This window comes from Erpetoichthys calabaricus, chromosome 18 (assembly GCF_900747795.2).
Source record: "Erpetoichthys calabaricus chromosome 18, fErpCal1.3, whole genome shotgun sequence".
NCBI classification, from domain to species: domain Eukaryota; kingdom Metazoa; phylum Chordata; class Cladistia; order Polypteriformes; family Polypteridae; genus Erpetoichthys; species Erpetoichthys calabaricus.
The window spans coordinates 34,635,367-34,654,860 of NC_041411.2; the positions used below are offsets into that span (position 1 = coordinate 34,635,367).

At 39.0% G+C, this 19,494-nt stretch overlaps 1 protein-coding gene across 1 annotated transcript in view; it reads right to left on the bottom strand.

Annotated features, from left to right (window-relative positions):
- The window catches only part of LOC114669118 (tubulin monoglycylase TTLL3-like), a 50,434-nt gene that overhangs the window by 14,445 nt on the left and 16,495 nt on the right, over window positions 1-19,494 (bottom strand). The window contains exons 6-10 of the mRNA XM_051921375.1: window positions 13,378-13,423; window positions 5,005-5,097; window positions 2,501-2,604; window positions 1,805-1,970; window positions 1,309-1,367 (exon numbers count right to left, since the gene is read on the bottom strand). Of these exons, the coding sequence (XP_051777335.1) occupies window positions 1,309-1,367; window positions 1,805-1,970; window positions 2,501-2,604; window positions 5,005-5,097; window positions 13,378-13,423 (468 nt within the window). The remainder of the gene's footprint in view (window positions 1-1,308; window positions 1,368-1,804; window positions 1,971-2,500; window positions 2,605-5,004; window positions 5,098-13,377; window positions 13,424-19,494) is intronic.

Sequence of the window (19,494 nt, forward strand, 5' to 3'; positions counted from 1 at the left end):
GGGACGTCCATATATTTTTCAAAAAGACAATGCAAAACATTCTGCACACATTACAAAGGCATGGCTGCGGAAGAAGAGGGTACAGGTACTGGACTGGCCTGCTTGCCACCCTGACCTGTGCCCAGTAGAGAAAGTGTGGAGAAGTTTGAAACGAAAAATGAGACAATGATGACCCCGTAATGTTGCACAAATTAAGACATGTTTGCAGAAAGAATGGGACAAAATAATATCGCTTGGTATCCTCAGCGCCAAAACATTTTTCAAGTGTTGTGAGTAGGAATGGTAACATAACAAAGAGGTGAATGCTTTACCATCCCAACGTTTTTTTTAAATGTGTTGTAGGCCTGAAATGCAGGAATGAATGTATATTAGCAAAAGAAATGAAGTGAACCAGACGAAACATGAAATATCTTGAGCTCATACTGTCTGCAATGACATAAAAGTCAAAGTACGTTTTTTTTTTTTTTTTATTATTTGCATTGTCCATACCGTTACAACTTTTTCCAATTTGGGGTTGTATACTAAGTCTGTACAAAGTAACCCCACATCAAACTAAGCCTGCACGAACCGACACGTCAGTAAAAGTTTTCATATTTGAGTGATTCGGGCTGAACTAAAATTACAGAGGTCCACCGGTAATAATTACTTTATCCATCTGGTATTCTTTGTTCTGTGCATTCAATAATGGGAGGGTGGGTAGCCCCTTAGAGGACTGAAAATAATCTGATAAGCACATTTTACATCAAGCTATGGGGGGCAGGAGTTCTGTAGGACCCCTTGAAGGTGTGAATGGAAATATTGTTGTTATAAAGATGGGTTGCTAACGTGGTCTGAACTGACGGTACATATCACTATCCCTACATTAACTACTTGTACTTACAAGACAAGAAGGAAATGCTGGTGCAGAGAATCAGTGCGTATCGGCCCACTTCAAGCACTGACTTTACCCCACCTCCTGCGGTAAGGCTAGTTCCTTCTAAATAGGGCTTAAAACTGAGTAGGGGGCAACTTTAGATGATTCCCATGTTCAATTGCCATACAACTGAAGTTTGGTGCAACAGATTGCAAGTAAGAAGAAGAGTAGCCCGTTGAGACATGTGGAAGGTATAGTCAAAGTAGTAGTGATGGAAATAACGGAGCACATGCCATGATGGGTACAAGACTTTTTCGTCTTGTACCAAGACGTTGGGATGGTAAAGCATTCACCTCTTTGTAATGTTACCATTCCTATTCACAACACTTGAAAAATGCAGTCTACTAGACTTTTCCACTCTTAAGGCCCCACCACCACATCATCCATCTACTCACCACAACATCACCCATGCCATCAGGCTCATCGTTTTCCTTCTCTTGGTCACACATGTCATCTGCAAGAAAAACAAATCAGTCAGTATTTTCCTGAAGTGTCCACATAGCACAAGTTTGATAAATGTTCTTCTCATTCAAGAGACTGATGTTGGGATTTTATCACTGCAACTGTATAAGGAAAGCTACTGTATTGTACACTTCATCAGGAAGAGGGAAAGGAGATCGAGGAACACAAGGAGCCCAATGAAAAGAATTTAAAAAATTCAGTTCCCGTGAAATAATTTAGGCTGTTCACAGAAACTTAACATCTATAATTACAAGCTCAATGGAGACTCACAAGTGACCTGTCCCTGCAAGCCTGCCCACATATGTCTCAGTCAGTAGAAACTGCATGGATCACACCAGCTTTCATTTGAGATCAATTTTTATTTAATGAGTATGGCAGTATTATGATGAGCAAAAGAATCACACACATATAAAAAGCACCACTGCATACCAGAATCATCGCTGTCATCACCATTGTCATCCTCCTCATCACTGTGGCGATCCCGATGCAATCCCATGTTCTGTATCTTCGGAACTCTCTTCTCCACCCAACCACGGGCAAGCAAGGAGGCACGGATTACTGGGTACGGACCATGAATAGTAAAAATCTTCTTATTCTGGAAAAAATAAATATAAAAATCAGGAATGAAGCAGACACTAGTCAAGATGGCAAAAAATTTGCTGCTCGTGCAAACAGTCTACTGCATAGAAAGAGGTGGTGTAAATAATTTGTTTAAGAGATTGAACACACTCAGCTTGCTCTGTAAGCTTCACTCCTTAAAAGGAACAACAGAAACAGTGGAATCTTGAACCCAGGTAGACTTCTGTGTGCTGCATCCCTTCTCAGGATGAAGCCTAAATATTGCACAATATTTGTCAGAGGAAGTACATCCACTAATCAAGATGAAGAGGCTAACCAGATATAGCATAAAACTGCTATGTATGGGAATTTGGAATTGTATACATGACCTCAAGAAATTTCTCACTAAGTATTTTAGGGATAGCTTTCTGTATTTGCTAAAGGACTTAAACATAAACCAGGAAACACCAGATAGAAAAAGCAGGGAGAGGATCTGCTAAGATGAAAACATTAGTTTTGACACTCCAGAAGAAATAAGTCAAGAAAATACAACAATGATCCTCTCACCTTAATGGCCACTTCTGCCAAATGCCTAGCATTCTTCAACCGTTCAGTATTGATCAGTGGGAAGGTGACGTTGTTTCGGCGAGGTTTGGTCTCATTCAAAGGTGCTTTAAGAAAACCAATACACTTCAGTTGATGCTTTCTTTCTTTTTTTATGACAATACACAATATTAGGCTACTGAACTCAGTCATTGGGTGTTCACAAAGGCTGTATGTTTTAGTTAGAGCTCATATTTTAATCACAGACTAGTTCAACTTTTTTTCTCAGTGTTACGGCTAATATTGACAATTGTGTTTTACCTTTCTGAAAATTTAAAAAAAATTCTCTACCCAGAAATTATTTATATATTTTATGTTTATTTTATATATTTATATAATTAATTATATATATATTTACATATGTTAGTACCCATGTACTGCCCATGCAGTGGTGGCCGGGTAAAATTTACTAATCTAATGTTTTCCTGGAGAACAGAGATAGCAATTCAGATTAAGCATGTTCACATGAGAATGAGAATTTGAACTGAAGACAGGATTCTGGACCAATCAATGAAGGGAAGGAGCGGGACTTCAATTTAAAAACCACAATCCTATATGAATACATTTCCTCTGCATGTACTGCTCTGATTTTACAAAGTATTCATTTAACAATCTTTTAGCAAAAAATGCACATGTTTTGCCCATTGTGAGCATACAACATAATGTGTGGATTATAGAACATACATAACATAAGATTTTATATTGTTTGCTGTGGTCAAGCGTTAGTCTCCATAAGACACTTACGTCTGTTAGAAAGTTTGCTACCTCCATTCTACATGAAAACATGAGATTAAAAATTTTTCTCAGCCATCACTACAAACTAGAGCCCAACTGATTAACCACATTGCAGATCTTACCAGCTGATAATGGGGCTCGATAACTTAATCAACATTAGCAGAAGTGACGCCAACCAGAGGCCAATCAGGCGCCAGCATTCTGATAGACGGAATTTGTCAAAATGCACAGGATTTGGTGCACATAAAAATGATGTGATCCCCAAAGTGGAGGTAAAGTGCAGCTGAGAAAATTCTTGATTTCATAAAGTATGTAAGGCTTATTTGTTCTTAGGGAATAAATATCTACATCGTGTACATATTATACACAATGCCAGCATCAAAAATTTGCTTTCTAAGTTTAACTGTAATCTATTTCACCGTAGCCAACAAATGTTCAGTGCTTTGTCTTTTCTCTTTACAAGAGTAAACATACTCTTCTGTTTCCATTTGCTTACCCATGCCATATAGAATTAGACTTTAAAATACGGCTAATGGTTTACAAAGCCTTAAATAATCTTGCTCCGTCCTATATTTTGGAAAGCCTGTCACCTTACACTCCAAATTATAACCTTAGACCTTCGAATGAGTGTCTGCTTATAATTCCAAGACCTAAAGTTAAAAGAAATGGTGAGGCAGCCTTCTGCTGTTATGCACCTAAAATTTGGAATAGATTACCAATAGAAATTCACCAGGTTAATACGGTGCAGCAGTTTAAAGACCTGCTAAAAACTCATTATTTTAACACGGCTTTCTCATAGCTACATTTTCGTGCATCCCTGTTAAGCTATATGTACATTGAATTTTCATTTTCGTCAAAGCTCCGCATTCCATACTAATCCCTACTTTCTCTGCTGTTCTTTTACCGGTTTTCTGTGGTATCGATCTGCGCCACCACCATCTGATCAGGGCGCCGTGCTGTCCCTGCATTGATGGATTGAAGGCCAGAAGTCCACATGACCATCATCATCAAATTCTTTCACGTGAAGCCTGAAATCCATAAGAACTGATTTAGATCATTCATGTTAGGTAGAATGCCAAGTGGGGGCTTCGTGGTCCCTTGGCCTTAGAACCCCTGCAGATTTTTTTTTTCTCCTGCCCATCTGGAATTTTTTTTTTACTGTTTTTTCTGTCCTCCTGGCCATCTGACCTTACTTTATTCTTTGTTCTTTATTCTTTGTTACTTAGTATTGCCTAATCTTATTTTTGTTTCTTATAAACTTCTCTTTCTTTATCTTGTAATGCACTTTGAGCTACACCATTTGTATGAAAATATGCTATATACAGTAAGTAAATGTTATTGTTGTTGTTGAGTGGCCATGAGCAAGTCACTTTATCTGTCTGCCCTTCAATGGGACACAATAAAAGAAATGTAACCAACTGTATCTTCAATGCTGTGAGTCACCTTGGATAAAGTTGTCCACATAATAATAAAAGACTAGAACATATTGCACTTATTTGACATATATTTATAATCTTGGCTAAATTAAATAACATGCTTACAGTCACATAGTGGGTCTTAAGTAGAAACTGAACCAAGAAACTTAGTATCTTAAAGTTTTAACATTTAGTTAAGTTAAAAGTATGATTTTTACTTCATTTTTGTTGTATGCCAGTTTTAAATTTAGTCAAATTAAGGATTCTGCAAATTGTTTTTTCTGTAGCATAAAACAGACTTTCAACTTGCATGCTCACCTGCAACTGTGGTGTTTGTTTTTTTGCTGGTGTTACCGCGACTTGTGCCCACTCTCTGTACACTGGGATCCCCTTCTGACTTTGGCTGCCCCTCTATAGGAAAAAAAAGCGATGGAATGAGTAACCCTAAGTGTTTAAAAGAGAAGTTGTAACTACAGGGTCACAGGGATCTGCTGGAGCTAATCCCAGCCAACACAAGGCACAAGGCAGGAAACAAACCCCAGGCAGGGTGCCAGCCTACCGCAGGGTGCACACACACGCCAGGCACACACTAGGGACAATTTAGGATTGCCAGTGCACCTAACCTGCATGTCTTTGGACTGTGGGAGGAAACCGGAGTACCTGGAGGAAACCCACGCAGACATGGGGAGAACATGCAAACTCCACACCGGGAGGACCCAGGAAGTGAACCCAGGTCTTCTAACTGTGAAGCAGCAGCGTTACCGCTGTGCCACCGTGCCGCCTGAAGTTGTATTCTTGTTTTAAAAAGGTATGCTTAAGTTTTGCAATAGCATTATTTATTATTCAATGTAAAACTGGGGTTCGTCAGGGGTGTGCTCTGCTCCTACTTTGTTCAATACTTGCATGGACTGGGTGTTGGGCAAGGTCGTGGGGTATCTGTGGGTGAAGAGAGATTCACTAATCTTGACTTTGCTGTTGATGCTGTGATCTTCTCGTAGTCAATGGCGGCTCTGATTGGGGCGCTCGAGAGACTGAGTGAGGAGTGTCTGGGCTTGCGAGTATCCTCATAAAAAACTAAGATCCAGGCCTTTAATGCCCTCTTGGGCACAGCCATGAGCAGTGTGTCCGTCTGTGGAGAGAATCTCGACCTTGTTGAGAGGCTTACTTAACTCGGCAATGACATTCATGTTTCTGGTGACTCTTCCTATGAAGACAGTAGGCGGATTGGGAGAGCATGGAGGGTCATGAGGTTGCTGGAAAGGGGTGTGTGGCGCTCCTGACATCTATGCAAAAGTACAAATGCCCAAGTCTTTAGAGTCCTGGTGCTTCCAGTTTTGTGAGACATGGACGCTATCCAGTGACCTGAGACGAAGACTGGACTCCTTTGGTACTATGTCTCTTTGGAGAATCCTTGGGTACCGTTGGTTTGACTTTGTGTCGAATGAGCGATTGCTCATGGAGTCTCGAATGAGGCTCATTACCTGCATTGTGAGGGAGCGTCAGTTACGGCACTACAGCCTTGTGGCATAATTCCCCGAGGGTGATCTGGCTCACAGGATCCTTATTGTTGAGGACCCGAGTGGCTGGACCAGTCCAAGGGGACACCCACGTGACACCTGGCTGCAGCAGATAAAAGGTAATTTATGGAGGATGGGACTGGACCGCATGTCTGCCTGGGGGGTTTGTCAACTGAGATCCAGAGTTGTTTCATCATGTGGCGCATGCTCTCCAATCGGACCTGCCCGGAATGTAACTGTTCAACAAGATGTAAAAATGTAACCAGGAAGACAAATAAAAGTACATAACTAATGTGAGACAGAGACTAAAGGTGGTGTGTTGTTATCATGGTTTGGTTTTATTGATTCTGTTGGCTCATTTGGAGAGTGAATAGTTCTATCCTGTACTTGAATTAGGGGATTTTGAGGACCAGGTTTTTGTTTCTATTATTGTTAAATTTTTTAGGTCATTAATAGGTTTTTCTACACCTTGGAATGTCATTTTAGATTTTTCATTTTGAATACCCATCGTTAGGTCCACAGTCCAAATTTCTTGGGATGTGACCTCGTGGGTCGAGGTGATGGGATAAAAGGTTGGCTGGGAGATCTCTTCCTTATCCTATCTGTGGGCACCAATAAACCTTCATAAACCTTTGATAATATTCTTCTTGCTAATTTTGACCTCTTTGCTTGTTTCCTTGACTCCAAATTGTGTCTCACACGTTTTGGTTGCTACGTTTGATCCATTTTTGCTGTCTTTACATACGTCCCCCAATTTTGTTCAAAGGTTTACCTGCCAGCTCACAATCAGGACATTTGTGAACACACTTCACACAGATTGCCTGCCTAAACAGTTTCTCAAAAGAAAAGAGTACAATGTATACCACAACATCTGATTTAGTTTACCTTATTTTAAGAGGCAAGAAGAATGCACTTTTGAAGAGCTTATGTATTAGGAGATGTGAAAAATTCTGGGGCCTGCAAAGCACATATAATGAGTATTCTAGTTTCTTGTCTTCTCTAGGGCTTAAATTCGGTCAAGCAGCCTCTCAGGAGGAGGTTATAGCTTCGTAGCGAGCGCATGAATCAGGCTATTTATGAGCGACTTATCCCCTGTGGTTTCTCTCCCTGGGCCCCTCTGGCTTCTCAGGTACTATTTATGGTCCTCACTTGAGGTGTGAATGCAAATGGAAACACCAAGAAACTGGGTTTGTTTTTTCATAGTGTTTCTTAAAATTAATATATGAATTAGATCTACTATTTCTTCTTATTATTTATTGTTATCTAATGTAATATAAATCTAGATTCAAATACATTTATGAAAGATACATACTGTATTATTTTTAATTAGTTTAAGGGCCATAATAAGCATGTGCAAATTATTACCAATTTAATTAAAAATAATGATGTACTAGTATAAATTCCACTGGATAACTTAAATAATACATTATCTGTATTTTGTTTTTCAGCATAATCTGACATATTACCTGTACATTTAATAAATGCGTACATCCAGACATTTATCACCGCATACCACTTTGGATGCTCTCCAGTGAAATAAGCAATAGTTTATATGCTGTCATTTTTGGATTGAAAATGTATTGTCAATATTTGGTGGGTGATTTTAACTTGCACTTATTTACGAGATTCTTCATGTATACATATTGTACCTACACTGTCAAGGAATAAATCACTTTGGACCTGTACAGTGTGCACTTAGTAAATGGACAATAGGGCCAAGAGAGTCAGCTCACTTTAGTAAAAATAAAACCTAACTCTGAAAAGAAACTCTAACCTGGTTTAGTGCAGTACTGGAAAATGAAAGAAGATGGAAATTGGAGTGGCATAACAAGTGTGAAAGCACCAGTAGCTCTAATTGGTTTCACTTCATTTTGATTCAGTAAATAGAAAAGATTTTTACTGTGTTGTCCTACGATGTACTTTTCCAGTCTTTTAATAACTGCTCTATTAAGCTTATTACTATTTTATTTACAATATAAAAGTATAATATAGGGTGGCATGATGGCGCAGTGGTAGTGCTGCTGCCTCACAGTAAGGAGACCTTGGTTCGCTTCCCAGATCCTCCCTACGTAGAGTTTGCATGTTCTCCCCGTGTCTGCGTGGGTTTCCTCCCACAGTCCAAAGATATGCAGGTTAGGTGCATTGGCGATTCTAAATTGTGCTTGGTGTGTGTGTCCTGCGGTGGGCTGGCGCCCTGCCTGGGGTTTTTTTCCTGCTGCCTTGTGCCCTGTGTTGGCTGGGATTGGCTCCAGCAGACCCCCGTGACCCTGTAGTTAGGATATAGCAGGTTGGATAATGGATGGATGGAAGCATAATAGAGGCCAGCCCATTACAATTCAGTGACATACCTGAATGGTCGAGTGGTTTTGATTAGTAAAGCTAACCCAGTGATGGGTGACAGGGGGTATATTTGAAAACACATCTTTTATTACAGACAAGCTAATTAAGCTTTATATGTTACTATTTTCCAATTGTACATTATTTTATTTTCAGTTTGAGAGCTTTGAAGTGCTTTGAAGTAAACAAGCTACAAATATGTGATATCAAACTGGATTTTCAATATGTGATAAGATTGTAACACATTTCCTCAGAGTCTTGGATTTGCCAAGTCTATTAACATCACCATGCACAAGTGCTGCTTACCCCCAACACACGTACAACGTCTGAAATGTTCACTTGCAGCTTTCATTACTAATTGTGGGACTGAATAAATAGATGGCAGTGTGCCCAGGCGACAAACCTGGCATCTATGAAGTACCCAGAAGGTTATGGCATCTCTTGTCTTTTTTTCTTTACTTCACCATAAGAAATATCCATTTTCAGGCACATCCATAACAAGAAACAAAGATACAGCCAACAGACACTAACAGCTTCGTAAATAAGTACTCTGGTACAAAATATCTGTATTTATGAGATGGAGATGTCCCATGATTCACTGCATTATATGCAAATTAGTCATTTAATTTTTTGGATTGAAGCTGTCGCTGTGAATTCAAGTTGTTCAAGTGTTTCGTTTTGCTTTATAAGAGATGTACTGACACCATCTCTTGTACAGACATATGGGTAGGGGTCGATTTGTTTCAAACCTAGTTTTGTTAGACTTGCATTTATGGAATGTTTTTTGATTTTAATAAAATAAAAAAAAGAGTGAGATTTACAGACACAGAGTGACAAGCATAAGGTAGGAGAGTGTGGATCACATACTAACAAAGCACTTGTTTTGTTGTCAGTTAATCCAATAGACTTTCTGTTGACTCCATTAATAAACAATAATATTAACAAAACAAGTATTTCAGTGGTCAATCTCCCCTTCAAACTGAACAAATAGTATTAAAGGGGTGGTTGCTCTCACACAACTGTTGAACTCCATGTATGAGATATATTGTATATCTTACTAGGGGGCTTCGCTCACCCACAAGTGCTATGAGCCAGCCACTTTGCGTCTCTGCTGCTCGCATTGTGAAGAGGGAGGCTTAACGCACCTCAAGGAGTCGTGGTCGCTCCTCTGAAACCCCCTCTTAAACGGTGATACAATGGGAAACATTTAGTTTTATTTTTACCTCCTCTTTGCTCGATCAGCTAAGGCTTGCTGCTGCTGCTGTGCCTTGTGATCTGCATTTCGTGCAGTACACTTCTGTCATATCACCTATGTCCATATATTCGATCTCTTTTCGCTTTTACCTTTTTCTCAATATCACATTGAATTTTGATTCTGTGTTTGGAATTACATCGTGACAACACAACGTATAACTGCCCGTGAGTGAATATTGTTTCTTTCTCTCTACAAGAAATGTGTCTGACATAACCACGCAGGACTTTTCCAAATCTCCTTGCATAAGCTGTTGTCGTCTCGCAGGATGTGAAAGTGTCTCTGAGACAATCACGTCTCGCCTCCTTCCAAGATTTTTTTTTATAATAGAGAGATATTATGTGTACTTTATTAGGTACTCCAAACAGCAATCTGACTCACCCACGTTGACTTGAATATAGCCTGAATTTGAACTTAGTAAAGTTTTAAAGTCAGATATAGAGATCCTTTGTTACCTGAATCACATCTCTACTTTGAATTGTTTGCTTTATCTCATTCAACAGATGCATAATTAGATTGAGATCTGGTTAAAGTATATGCAACTGCAGGATTTTTTAGGCTTATTTTGCTAAACAAAAAAGGCCATCAACATCCTTGAAAGAATGGAATTCACAAGCATCAATTTTCAGACATTTTCATCAAGGACTATATACAGTATGTGCAGCAAAAACACCATCAGTGTGCATTTTCGACTCCTGACAGGAGAGACCCTTAGATTCTTTGAGCTTTCACTCTATTATGATTCTTTCATCAGATTGAATCAGAAGGAACTGGGATTCATGAGAAGATAATCTTTTTATAGTCCTTCGGTGGCCAGCATTTGCCTTCCTTGTTGCACTACAGCTACATGTTCTTCTTTTCCAGTGACAGGAGTGGATCTCATCTGGGTCATTGGCTGTCACCATATCCTTCCTCTGTGACAACTTGATAAGCATCTTTTGGCACGAGTGTTTCACCCAGCACCTAACTGAAGGACTGTAGCTGATCTGCTTTCCTGCATGTCATGTCAGCCTCTGTTTTTGACCTCGAAAAGACTGGGTGGTAGTGTTACACATAAACAACCTGCTGGTGATTGATACATCAATACCTGCATATCTAATTAGAATGTTACCATGCACCATTCAAAGCCACCTAAATCTTTATTCATGCCTATTCTTCTTCAGATTCTCGCATGCACAATCTGTTTTTACCTGCCTTCCTACTTTAAAGAGTGTTGTCTGCACATTTGTTACCATCAATACTTAATTTGTTCATTTCAAGTAAAGGGCAACTGTATCTTATCATGATATCATATGTTTGAAAGTACTGTATAGCACATATATATTCATCCATCAATTTTTAATGTGTTTAATCTACTTCTTGGTCAGATGAGTCAGAGCCTGTGCTGACAGCATTGAGCTCAAGAGACATGTAGTGTGCAAACTTTTATGTACAGTCATGTGAAAATTAAGCATATCATATGAAATGTTTTTTTCTATTTTAACGTATGTGTGCATATCAAGATTTTCATTTAAAACAGTATCTTCGGATAAATGTGATGCAATTAAAAAAAAAAATTTTTTTCAACAAAAACTTTGGACGTGAGCGTCAATAGGCTTTGTGGCCTAGGAACCAAATTACCCAAACTATACTATAACATTTTAGTAATTTTTTACTGCTCTGATGCTGATATTTCTGATCATAAAGTAGGTCAATACGATAGCAATTAATGAGAAGAATTCATAATTAATTGGAGAATTATGGTATTTACCATAATGCTTGAGATACTATTAAAAATTTATTTGAGGGTTCCTCTAGAGCAGGGGTTCTCAGTGTTGTTCCTGGGGATTTTTTTTCCAGGTTTTTGTTCCAACCAGCTTATGTTTTTAATTGGAATCCTGGACTAATTAAGTGAACTGTTATTTCCCAGATTCTGTGTTTTGGGAACAATATAGAAATAAGAAAACTAAAAAAAAAAAATATTAAAATGTACCTAGCAGTTATATGGTGTCACACACGTGTGCTTAGGAGACAGCTAAAGGGCTTAAATACAGGTAGTTCCATGCCAGACCAAGGGGGGGCGGAGTGCACTAATTTTCCCTCTCGATCTTTTGCAGACCATTCTAGGGAAATTCCACCCGGCTCTGGGGCAGCCACTGACGTCACTTCTGGTTCCGGTCGGGATGACATCACTTCCGCTACTGGCCTTTAAAGCTGCCATCTTGCTACCTGGAGATCAGTTCTGTTTTGGACTCGGTTGAATGAACATGTCAATGTTTTTCGATACTTTTTGCAGCCGTAATCGATTAAATGGGTGGCTGCCCCAAACCTTCTCGATGTCTTTTGGTCGTTTTTCTGACAATGGGAACAATGTATTTTTTTTTCTTTTTAACAATATTTTCACCTTGTTCATTCTGTTTTTCCGGGTGTTCTAATTGTTTAATTAATCCTTGTTTTCTAATTAGTGGGTCTGATGCTAAAGTAGTCACAGTCTTTCGTGATTCAGTGTCATTTGCCTGGGTGTCTGCTCTGCTTGTTTTTAATTGTCATAATTAAGAAACAATGAAAGGAGCGATATGCACAGAGAAAGGGTAAAATATAATGAAAGCAACAGAAGTGAGTTAAGTATTTAAATCTATAGTAAAAGTAGAAATTTTTCTAAATGTCTTATAAATGTAAAGATCATGCCTCTGTGCTTTCTTAATGTAGAATATGAGAAGAGAAAAAAATAATATCAGCTAATTAATTGAGATGAGTGTTATCAGTTGTCACCGATTATGAATCTGGTTGGAACAAAAACCTGAATGCCACAGTGGGACCCCAGGACCAACTTTGAGAACCCCTGGCCTAGAGTGCCTCTTTCTCTTGCACGATTTGGCTCAAAAACAAATCATTATGTCATAACAGACTTAAGTTTCGAGGTTGGTATTTTTCCGTCCAGCCATTTTAGCTCTAGAGCATCCTTGAGAAACTGTGACACACAGATAGACACACACCCAACATCAAGATATCAATGCTTTGTTATCAATATCAATCAATTGATATCAATCACTTTTATATCCAAAATATAAATCAAATTTTATATATCATATAAAAAATATCAATCAATTTTACAAAAGACAAAACATTTCATAGGGTGAACTTACTTTTTTCACATGGTTGTTGCACTTGCTGGTGGTCAGTGACAAGATGACGGCTTTAACTCTGTGATCTCCCTTTATTTCTATTCCTCTTTCTTTCTCTCTCTTTGTTATCATGAGGGTTGCACCCTGAGCCATACTTTATTTTTTATTATAATTTTTCAGAACTCTCTCAACGGGACTGTTGAAGATTTGCTGCATACCAGTGGGAACGTTTCCCTTGACTTAAAACTGGTTTTGTGGTTCTATTCTAAAAATGTGCTTGTTTTAATTGAAAATTGATCTCAAATATCCTTTTAAACATAACCACTTGTAGACTTGTGCACGTGTGCAGGAAGCCTCTCAAATGTTAAATTGCACTAACAATTCTTGCTGAAGCCAGCGTAACCATAGCAACAATGGAATTCTCTGCTTCTAGCCCACCTCCGCCTGCAGGCCTTCTGTATTGATGATAAATTCGACTCACCTCTCTCCTCGCCATTTCCATTTGGCATCTCCGGGGGTGACTCCATCTGTAACAAGTATAAAAAGAGAGACCCAGTCTGAAATTATCAACCTTACATCTATGGCATGAGATTAGTTCAGCTTTAGGAGACAGTTGCTAATTCCGGCAGGTTTAAGGGTAAAAGAGCATTCTCCGCATTCGTAAACCTTCAGCCAAAGAAAAGAGTCCATTCCTAAGATATCTTGTCCACCATTCCCATCACTACCAGCTATAACATGTTATATCAGAAGATCATATCGCAAATGACAAGGATAAGATGATTTTCAGTTTATTCTAGTAAAACAAAACTGACAGAGTGGCATCTCAGGCACCCAACCTGCTGATGAATCGCAATGTGCAGATAAGACAGTGGGGGGTTAAGACCTTATTGCATATTCTTTAAGAGACACATCTTGTCTTGTGTTCTGTTCCCATCACTTGCTGTGAATGCCGATTTAATTTTCACAATAAATACAAGTCATCGCCAATATACTAACAACCCAATCGTGCTTCATTCACTCAGAATATGGAACCAATGTAGAAGTACTTCAAGACAGAGAAGCTTTTATCTGTGACACCTCTGCACGAGAACCACCTTTTTCCACCCTCAAACGTACGCAGTTTTTAATGTTTGGAAAACATTCAGGATTAAGTCACTTGGAGATCTGTACACAGACAACGTCTTTGCATCCTACGAACAACTGCATTCCAAATTTAACTTTCTAGAAACACAATTCTTTCACTACCTTCAAATTCGAAACTTTGTTAAACAGAACCTGCCCAACTTTTCTCACCTCCCACCGGAAAAAATATTAATCAGTCTTGAGGACTCAGACAGCATTTCTGTAATATATAAAAACCAGTTTACAGTCCCTCCCTTTCAAAGATCCATAGAGTATAGTGGGAAAAGGACCTCTCACTCAACATCTCAGAAAAGGAGTGGAAGGTAGCAATGCACAGAATCCACTCGAGCTCCATATGTGCAAAGCATACAATTATTCAACTCAAAATTATATATGAAACGCATCTGTTTCGCTTAAAATTCTCCAAAATCTTTCCAGGGCAAGATCCAACCTGCAAACGTTGCAATCGAGCTCCAGCCTCACTGGGTCACATGTTCTGCACCTGCACCAAATTCACGTCATTCTGGACCAAAATCTTTAAATGCCTTTCAGACAGCCTTGGGGTCCCAATCCCTCCTAACCCACTAACAGCTGTGTCTGCCGGACTCCCAGATGGGATTAAAGTGGAGAAGGACAAACAAACTGTAATGGCCTTTACTACACTATTGGCACGTAGACTTGTTTTGCTCAACTGGAAGAATCCTAATTCTCCTAATCTAAGTCAGTAGGGTAGCTGATGTTACATACTATTTGAAATTGGAAAAAATCAAATTCGCACTTAGAGGATCTTTACAAAACTTTTTCTAAACCTGGCAGGATCTAATCAATAACATTTTAGAATAAGCATTTAAATTGAGGAATTAGATTCTCTCCCCTCATTTTTTTTTACTCTATTTATCTTTATTCATTTATTAATTTATCTATTTACTTATGTATACTAGCTTAAAGTTTTACTCTGCTGGCCTAGCTCTCTTTCTCATGGGTGGGGTTGATTTGTTTCAAACCTATTTTTGTAAAACTTGAATTAATTGTATGGAATGTTACTTGATCCAAGTACTTGATTCACAAATGTAATCTTTGTTATTAGTGTTGATTTTTTCATTGAGTGAAATGCTAGCAACCACCAGAATAAAACAAGATACTTATTTATAGTGCATGGAACAAAGCAACACCAGACAATCAACAGCAGGGACTTCAACAAGAAATGTTTATATAAGAAGGGGGGCTGCTGGACCAGGGCACAAAGTCCAGCTGTCCCACTGAGGGAAGGGTCACACCAATAGTAACAAGTTTGCTTTCTTAGAACAATTCTGAATTTCAGTCGCATGCATCACTTTGCTTTTCCTCTAACTTTCATGGACCACACTGATTGACCAGCAGGATGAAAGCAAAGCATCAACCTCTCTAAACCAGTGTTCTTGTCATTCTGAGTTCCCATGACCACTGTAACAACTTGTGCACGCTGCCTTCTCGTCTCCGTTTCTGCCCAGGAGCCCAAGCCTGTCAGAATCACCATTGTTATGACTGCTGTTGACAGGGGAGGTAAGGTAAGCTAAGCTGCTGTGTTTCTAAGGATCTCAAATTGCGACTACCATGAAAGGAATCTTTTTAATCACGGGTGTGTACCCATGACACCAAATGAACACTTGTGCTCCTACATCGGACTGGTCAGATTGTCATTTCCTTGTATTTCTAGTGAAAACCATAGTCACAGAGTCAGATCTGAATTTGAAAGTTTCCTTCTCATGACTGGCACCATTTACTTTTATTATAATTTTAACAACTTTGCTATTTATTCAATTGAATTTATTCAATTCAATTAACCTTGCTTTATTCAATTTATTTGTGATAATGTGTCCCAATATTTTACAGTCTTAAAAAGAAGGTGCCAAAATGGCTCTTCAGAGTGATACCATAGGCCAGGGGTCCTCAATCCCAGTCCTGGAGGGCCACAGTGGCTGCAGGTTTTTGTTCTACCCGGTTGCTTAATTAGAAAGCAATTCTTGCCAATAATTTAATTTCATGGCTTGTTAGTGCTTTAACTCTGCTATGTCAGGTCATTCTCATATCCTTGATTTTGTTCCCCTTTCTAAGGATATCATCCAAATGATTTGAAGGCTAAAATGGAGTAGTTCTCAGTCCTTCACTTTTTTCTCTTCACTTTCCTTCCAAGTATTTAATTAAACCAAATAGTGCATGATAAATACACACAGGTGTAAAGGGTAACAAGCTAAATGGAGAAATGCAGGTCTCTTTTGTCATTTGCATCTTATTGCTAATTAGGAGCAGTTAAAAATCAAGAATACAGCAGTTTAAGACTAAAATAAGCAATATGGGTTCAAAATATTCACAAGCGAGACAACTAAAGTGAAGCAGAAGTGCTACTTGAGCAATAAGTGCTTCATATTAAGCAATTGGGCTTGAGCAAAAGCCTGCAGCCACTGCGGCCATCCAGGACCATAATTGAGGACCCCTGCCATAGGGGAACCATTTTCAGTTTCCAAAAGAGCCATCCCCACAAAACTTTTAGTCATTTAATAAGATGGTAACAGAATTGTAAGATACCAATCACACAGACTAAGTTCTGGCCACCTTGATCTGTTGAATTGTGTAACGTTGGCTACTATGCATTAAAGATGTCTTCTTGCCCACATATTAAGAACTTTATCAAAGTCCAAAGAACCCTTCACAGGATGAAATGGCTCTTTGTCAAGTCATGGTTCTACAAGGAAACACACAACCCAGTAAAGTGCCATTAGAGGACCATTTTTATTTTTAAGAGTGTAGATGTTGTCTTTGAGCTGTATGCAAGGGATGTTCAAAAAGTTTCCACACTTTTATATTTTCGTTGGAAACAGTGAAGGCAGGAGGAGTAGTAACTGGGCATTAAAAAGTTGGTACGATGCTGGTAAAATTGCATCACAAACGGAGGTGACTATAAAGAGATGTGATGTCATTTGTTTTTGAAATTATTAATAAATAGTCAAGTGTGCGGAAACTTTTTGAACATCCCTCGTATCTCGACCTCAAAACATGTTATTTTAGCTTGGAGACAGTTCATTAGGTTCATTAGTATTATTAAATGTAACAGGATTTTTAACGATTAAATAAAATCTAAAAAAAAAAAAAAAATCAAACTTTTTACACAAATAAAAATGCATCTGAATATATGACTGAATTTATTAGGCACAGGATATGATTTTATTGAAAACTGCTCTTTTCACTTATTGATCCATAGTTATTTACTCCAGCATTCAGCAAACAAATGAAGTTTTTGAAATAATACAAGGAAAAAAAGGTTAATTAGATGTTTTCAAATTATGGTTGTTTATTTTTATCATTACTTTTTTGAAATAATACAAGGAAAAAAAGGTTAATTAGATGTTTTCAAATTATGGTTGTTTATTTTTATCATTACAGTAGATGATGGGAGTCCCCAAGGCTCTTGTGCATAAGCTCTCAATCAGTGTTTTCCTCCAATTCCTTAATGGCTTGTGGATCACCACACCTCCCATCTTCTATGGCCCTTAACAATTGCAGCACATTAAGAGAAGTGTTGTGCAACTTTCGGCGTGGTGAATCATAATTTTCTTATGAGGTTAAATCCATCCATCCATCCATTTTCCAACCCGCTGAATCCGAACACAGGGTCACGGGGGTCTGCTGGAGCCAATCCCAGCCAACACAGGGCACAAGGCAGGGAACCAATCCCGGGCAGGGTGCCAACCCACCGCAGGACACACACAAACACACCCACACACCAAGCACACACTAGGGCCAATTTAGAATCGCCAATCCACCTAACCTGCATGTCTTTGGACTGTGGGAGGAAACCGGAGCGCCCGGAGGAAACCCACGCAGACACGGGGAGAACATGCAAACTCCACGCAGGGTGGACCCGGGAAGTGAACCCGGGTCTCCTAACTGCGAGGCAGCAGCGCTACCACTGCGCCACCGTGCCGCCCCTATGAGGTTAAATCAAAAAATAAATGCAATTTAGATATTCTGAGGTAACAGCAGCGGATACAAACTGACGCAATACGACACGTTCATGATGCCTTCTGGGTAGCTCAAACACACACAGCGTAGCACTCTGCCGTTAGTCTAGTTGAAGGCAAGGTCAAATGCACCATACATAATGAGATTTCTTTGGGTAGGCAAAGTAAAACCTGCTGAAATTCACCGAAGGATGAATGGCTTGAGCAGATCAATAAACTGTTTGGATATCGCAAACTTTATGGTACCCCAAGTCATCAGGCACTACAGCATGTGCAGATTAATAGCTGATATCCAAATATGCTACAACAGACAACATAATATGTCGGTCTTCTCTAATGAAGGCATTTGCCATTTTAATGTGGGCCTGTGTGGGCAAAGTTGATGGTCAACCAGATTACGGTTAGTCAGTTACACTTGTTCTTCCCCCTTTAAGCTTTTATTTATTCATTCATAAACTTTTCATTGGCTCATGCTGTTTGCACTTCCATACTGAGCCAGCATCCTTCGGTGAATTTTCACATAATTTTCAAATTGCTTTTACTTTTTGATTTACCTTCATATGATATGAAACTTTACAGTGCCCATTATACCGTTCATTCATTTTCCAAACACACTTAATTGTGCTTCAAGGCTGCCTGAAGCAAGCTGGGGTCCACACCAGCATTACCAGACACAAGGCATGGGGCCCAAGTTCACTGCAGGGATCACTGACAGTCATGTAGAGTAAACTCGAAGTTGATAATTAACAAAACACGCACATTCTGGAAATGCAGGAAGAAAAACAGAATTCCTGAAGAAAACCCTAACTTATGTTTTACCAAACTGTCACACTTGGACATTCATCCTTTATCATCTACCATATACATGAGTGTCATTTTTGATGGTAATGATTACCAGGGGCCCGTTGAGGTGGGGGGCTTATGGGTAGATCTCAAGCCTGAAATGCAATGTTTGTTTTTGAGAAGAAAGGGCCCCACAGAGACTACTTATGTCTAGGGCCCAGAGTTCTGAGCTACACCATAGGACACCAAAGCGCTGCACCCACGCAGGCTTGCGCTGTATCAAAGCATTTAAGAATACCATATATAAATATCCAATTTGGAAAATGCACCACAAATATCCAATTGACACAAATGAAAAGCCTTACACGTCATCGTGGAGCTAACAATAGTAAAATCAGTTTGCAGTTATTAGACAAGAGAGAGAGAGAGAGAGAGAGAGAGAAAGACTTGGTTAGAACAAAATTTACAGATTTTGCAACAACATTATATTCGTTTAATTTTATCATTATATCCTGAACGATATATAGTACAAGAAATGGGGATGCAAAAAAGCTATACAGTTTGCAAAGATTAGGTATATATATATATTGTCTTTCGATCTCGTTCTTACGAGCATTCATTTCCGATGATCAAATCTCACAAGTGACAACTCCTCTGATCAGACCCCCACCGAAAACACTTACTTGCTGCCCACT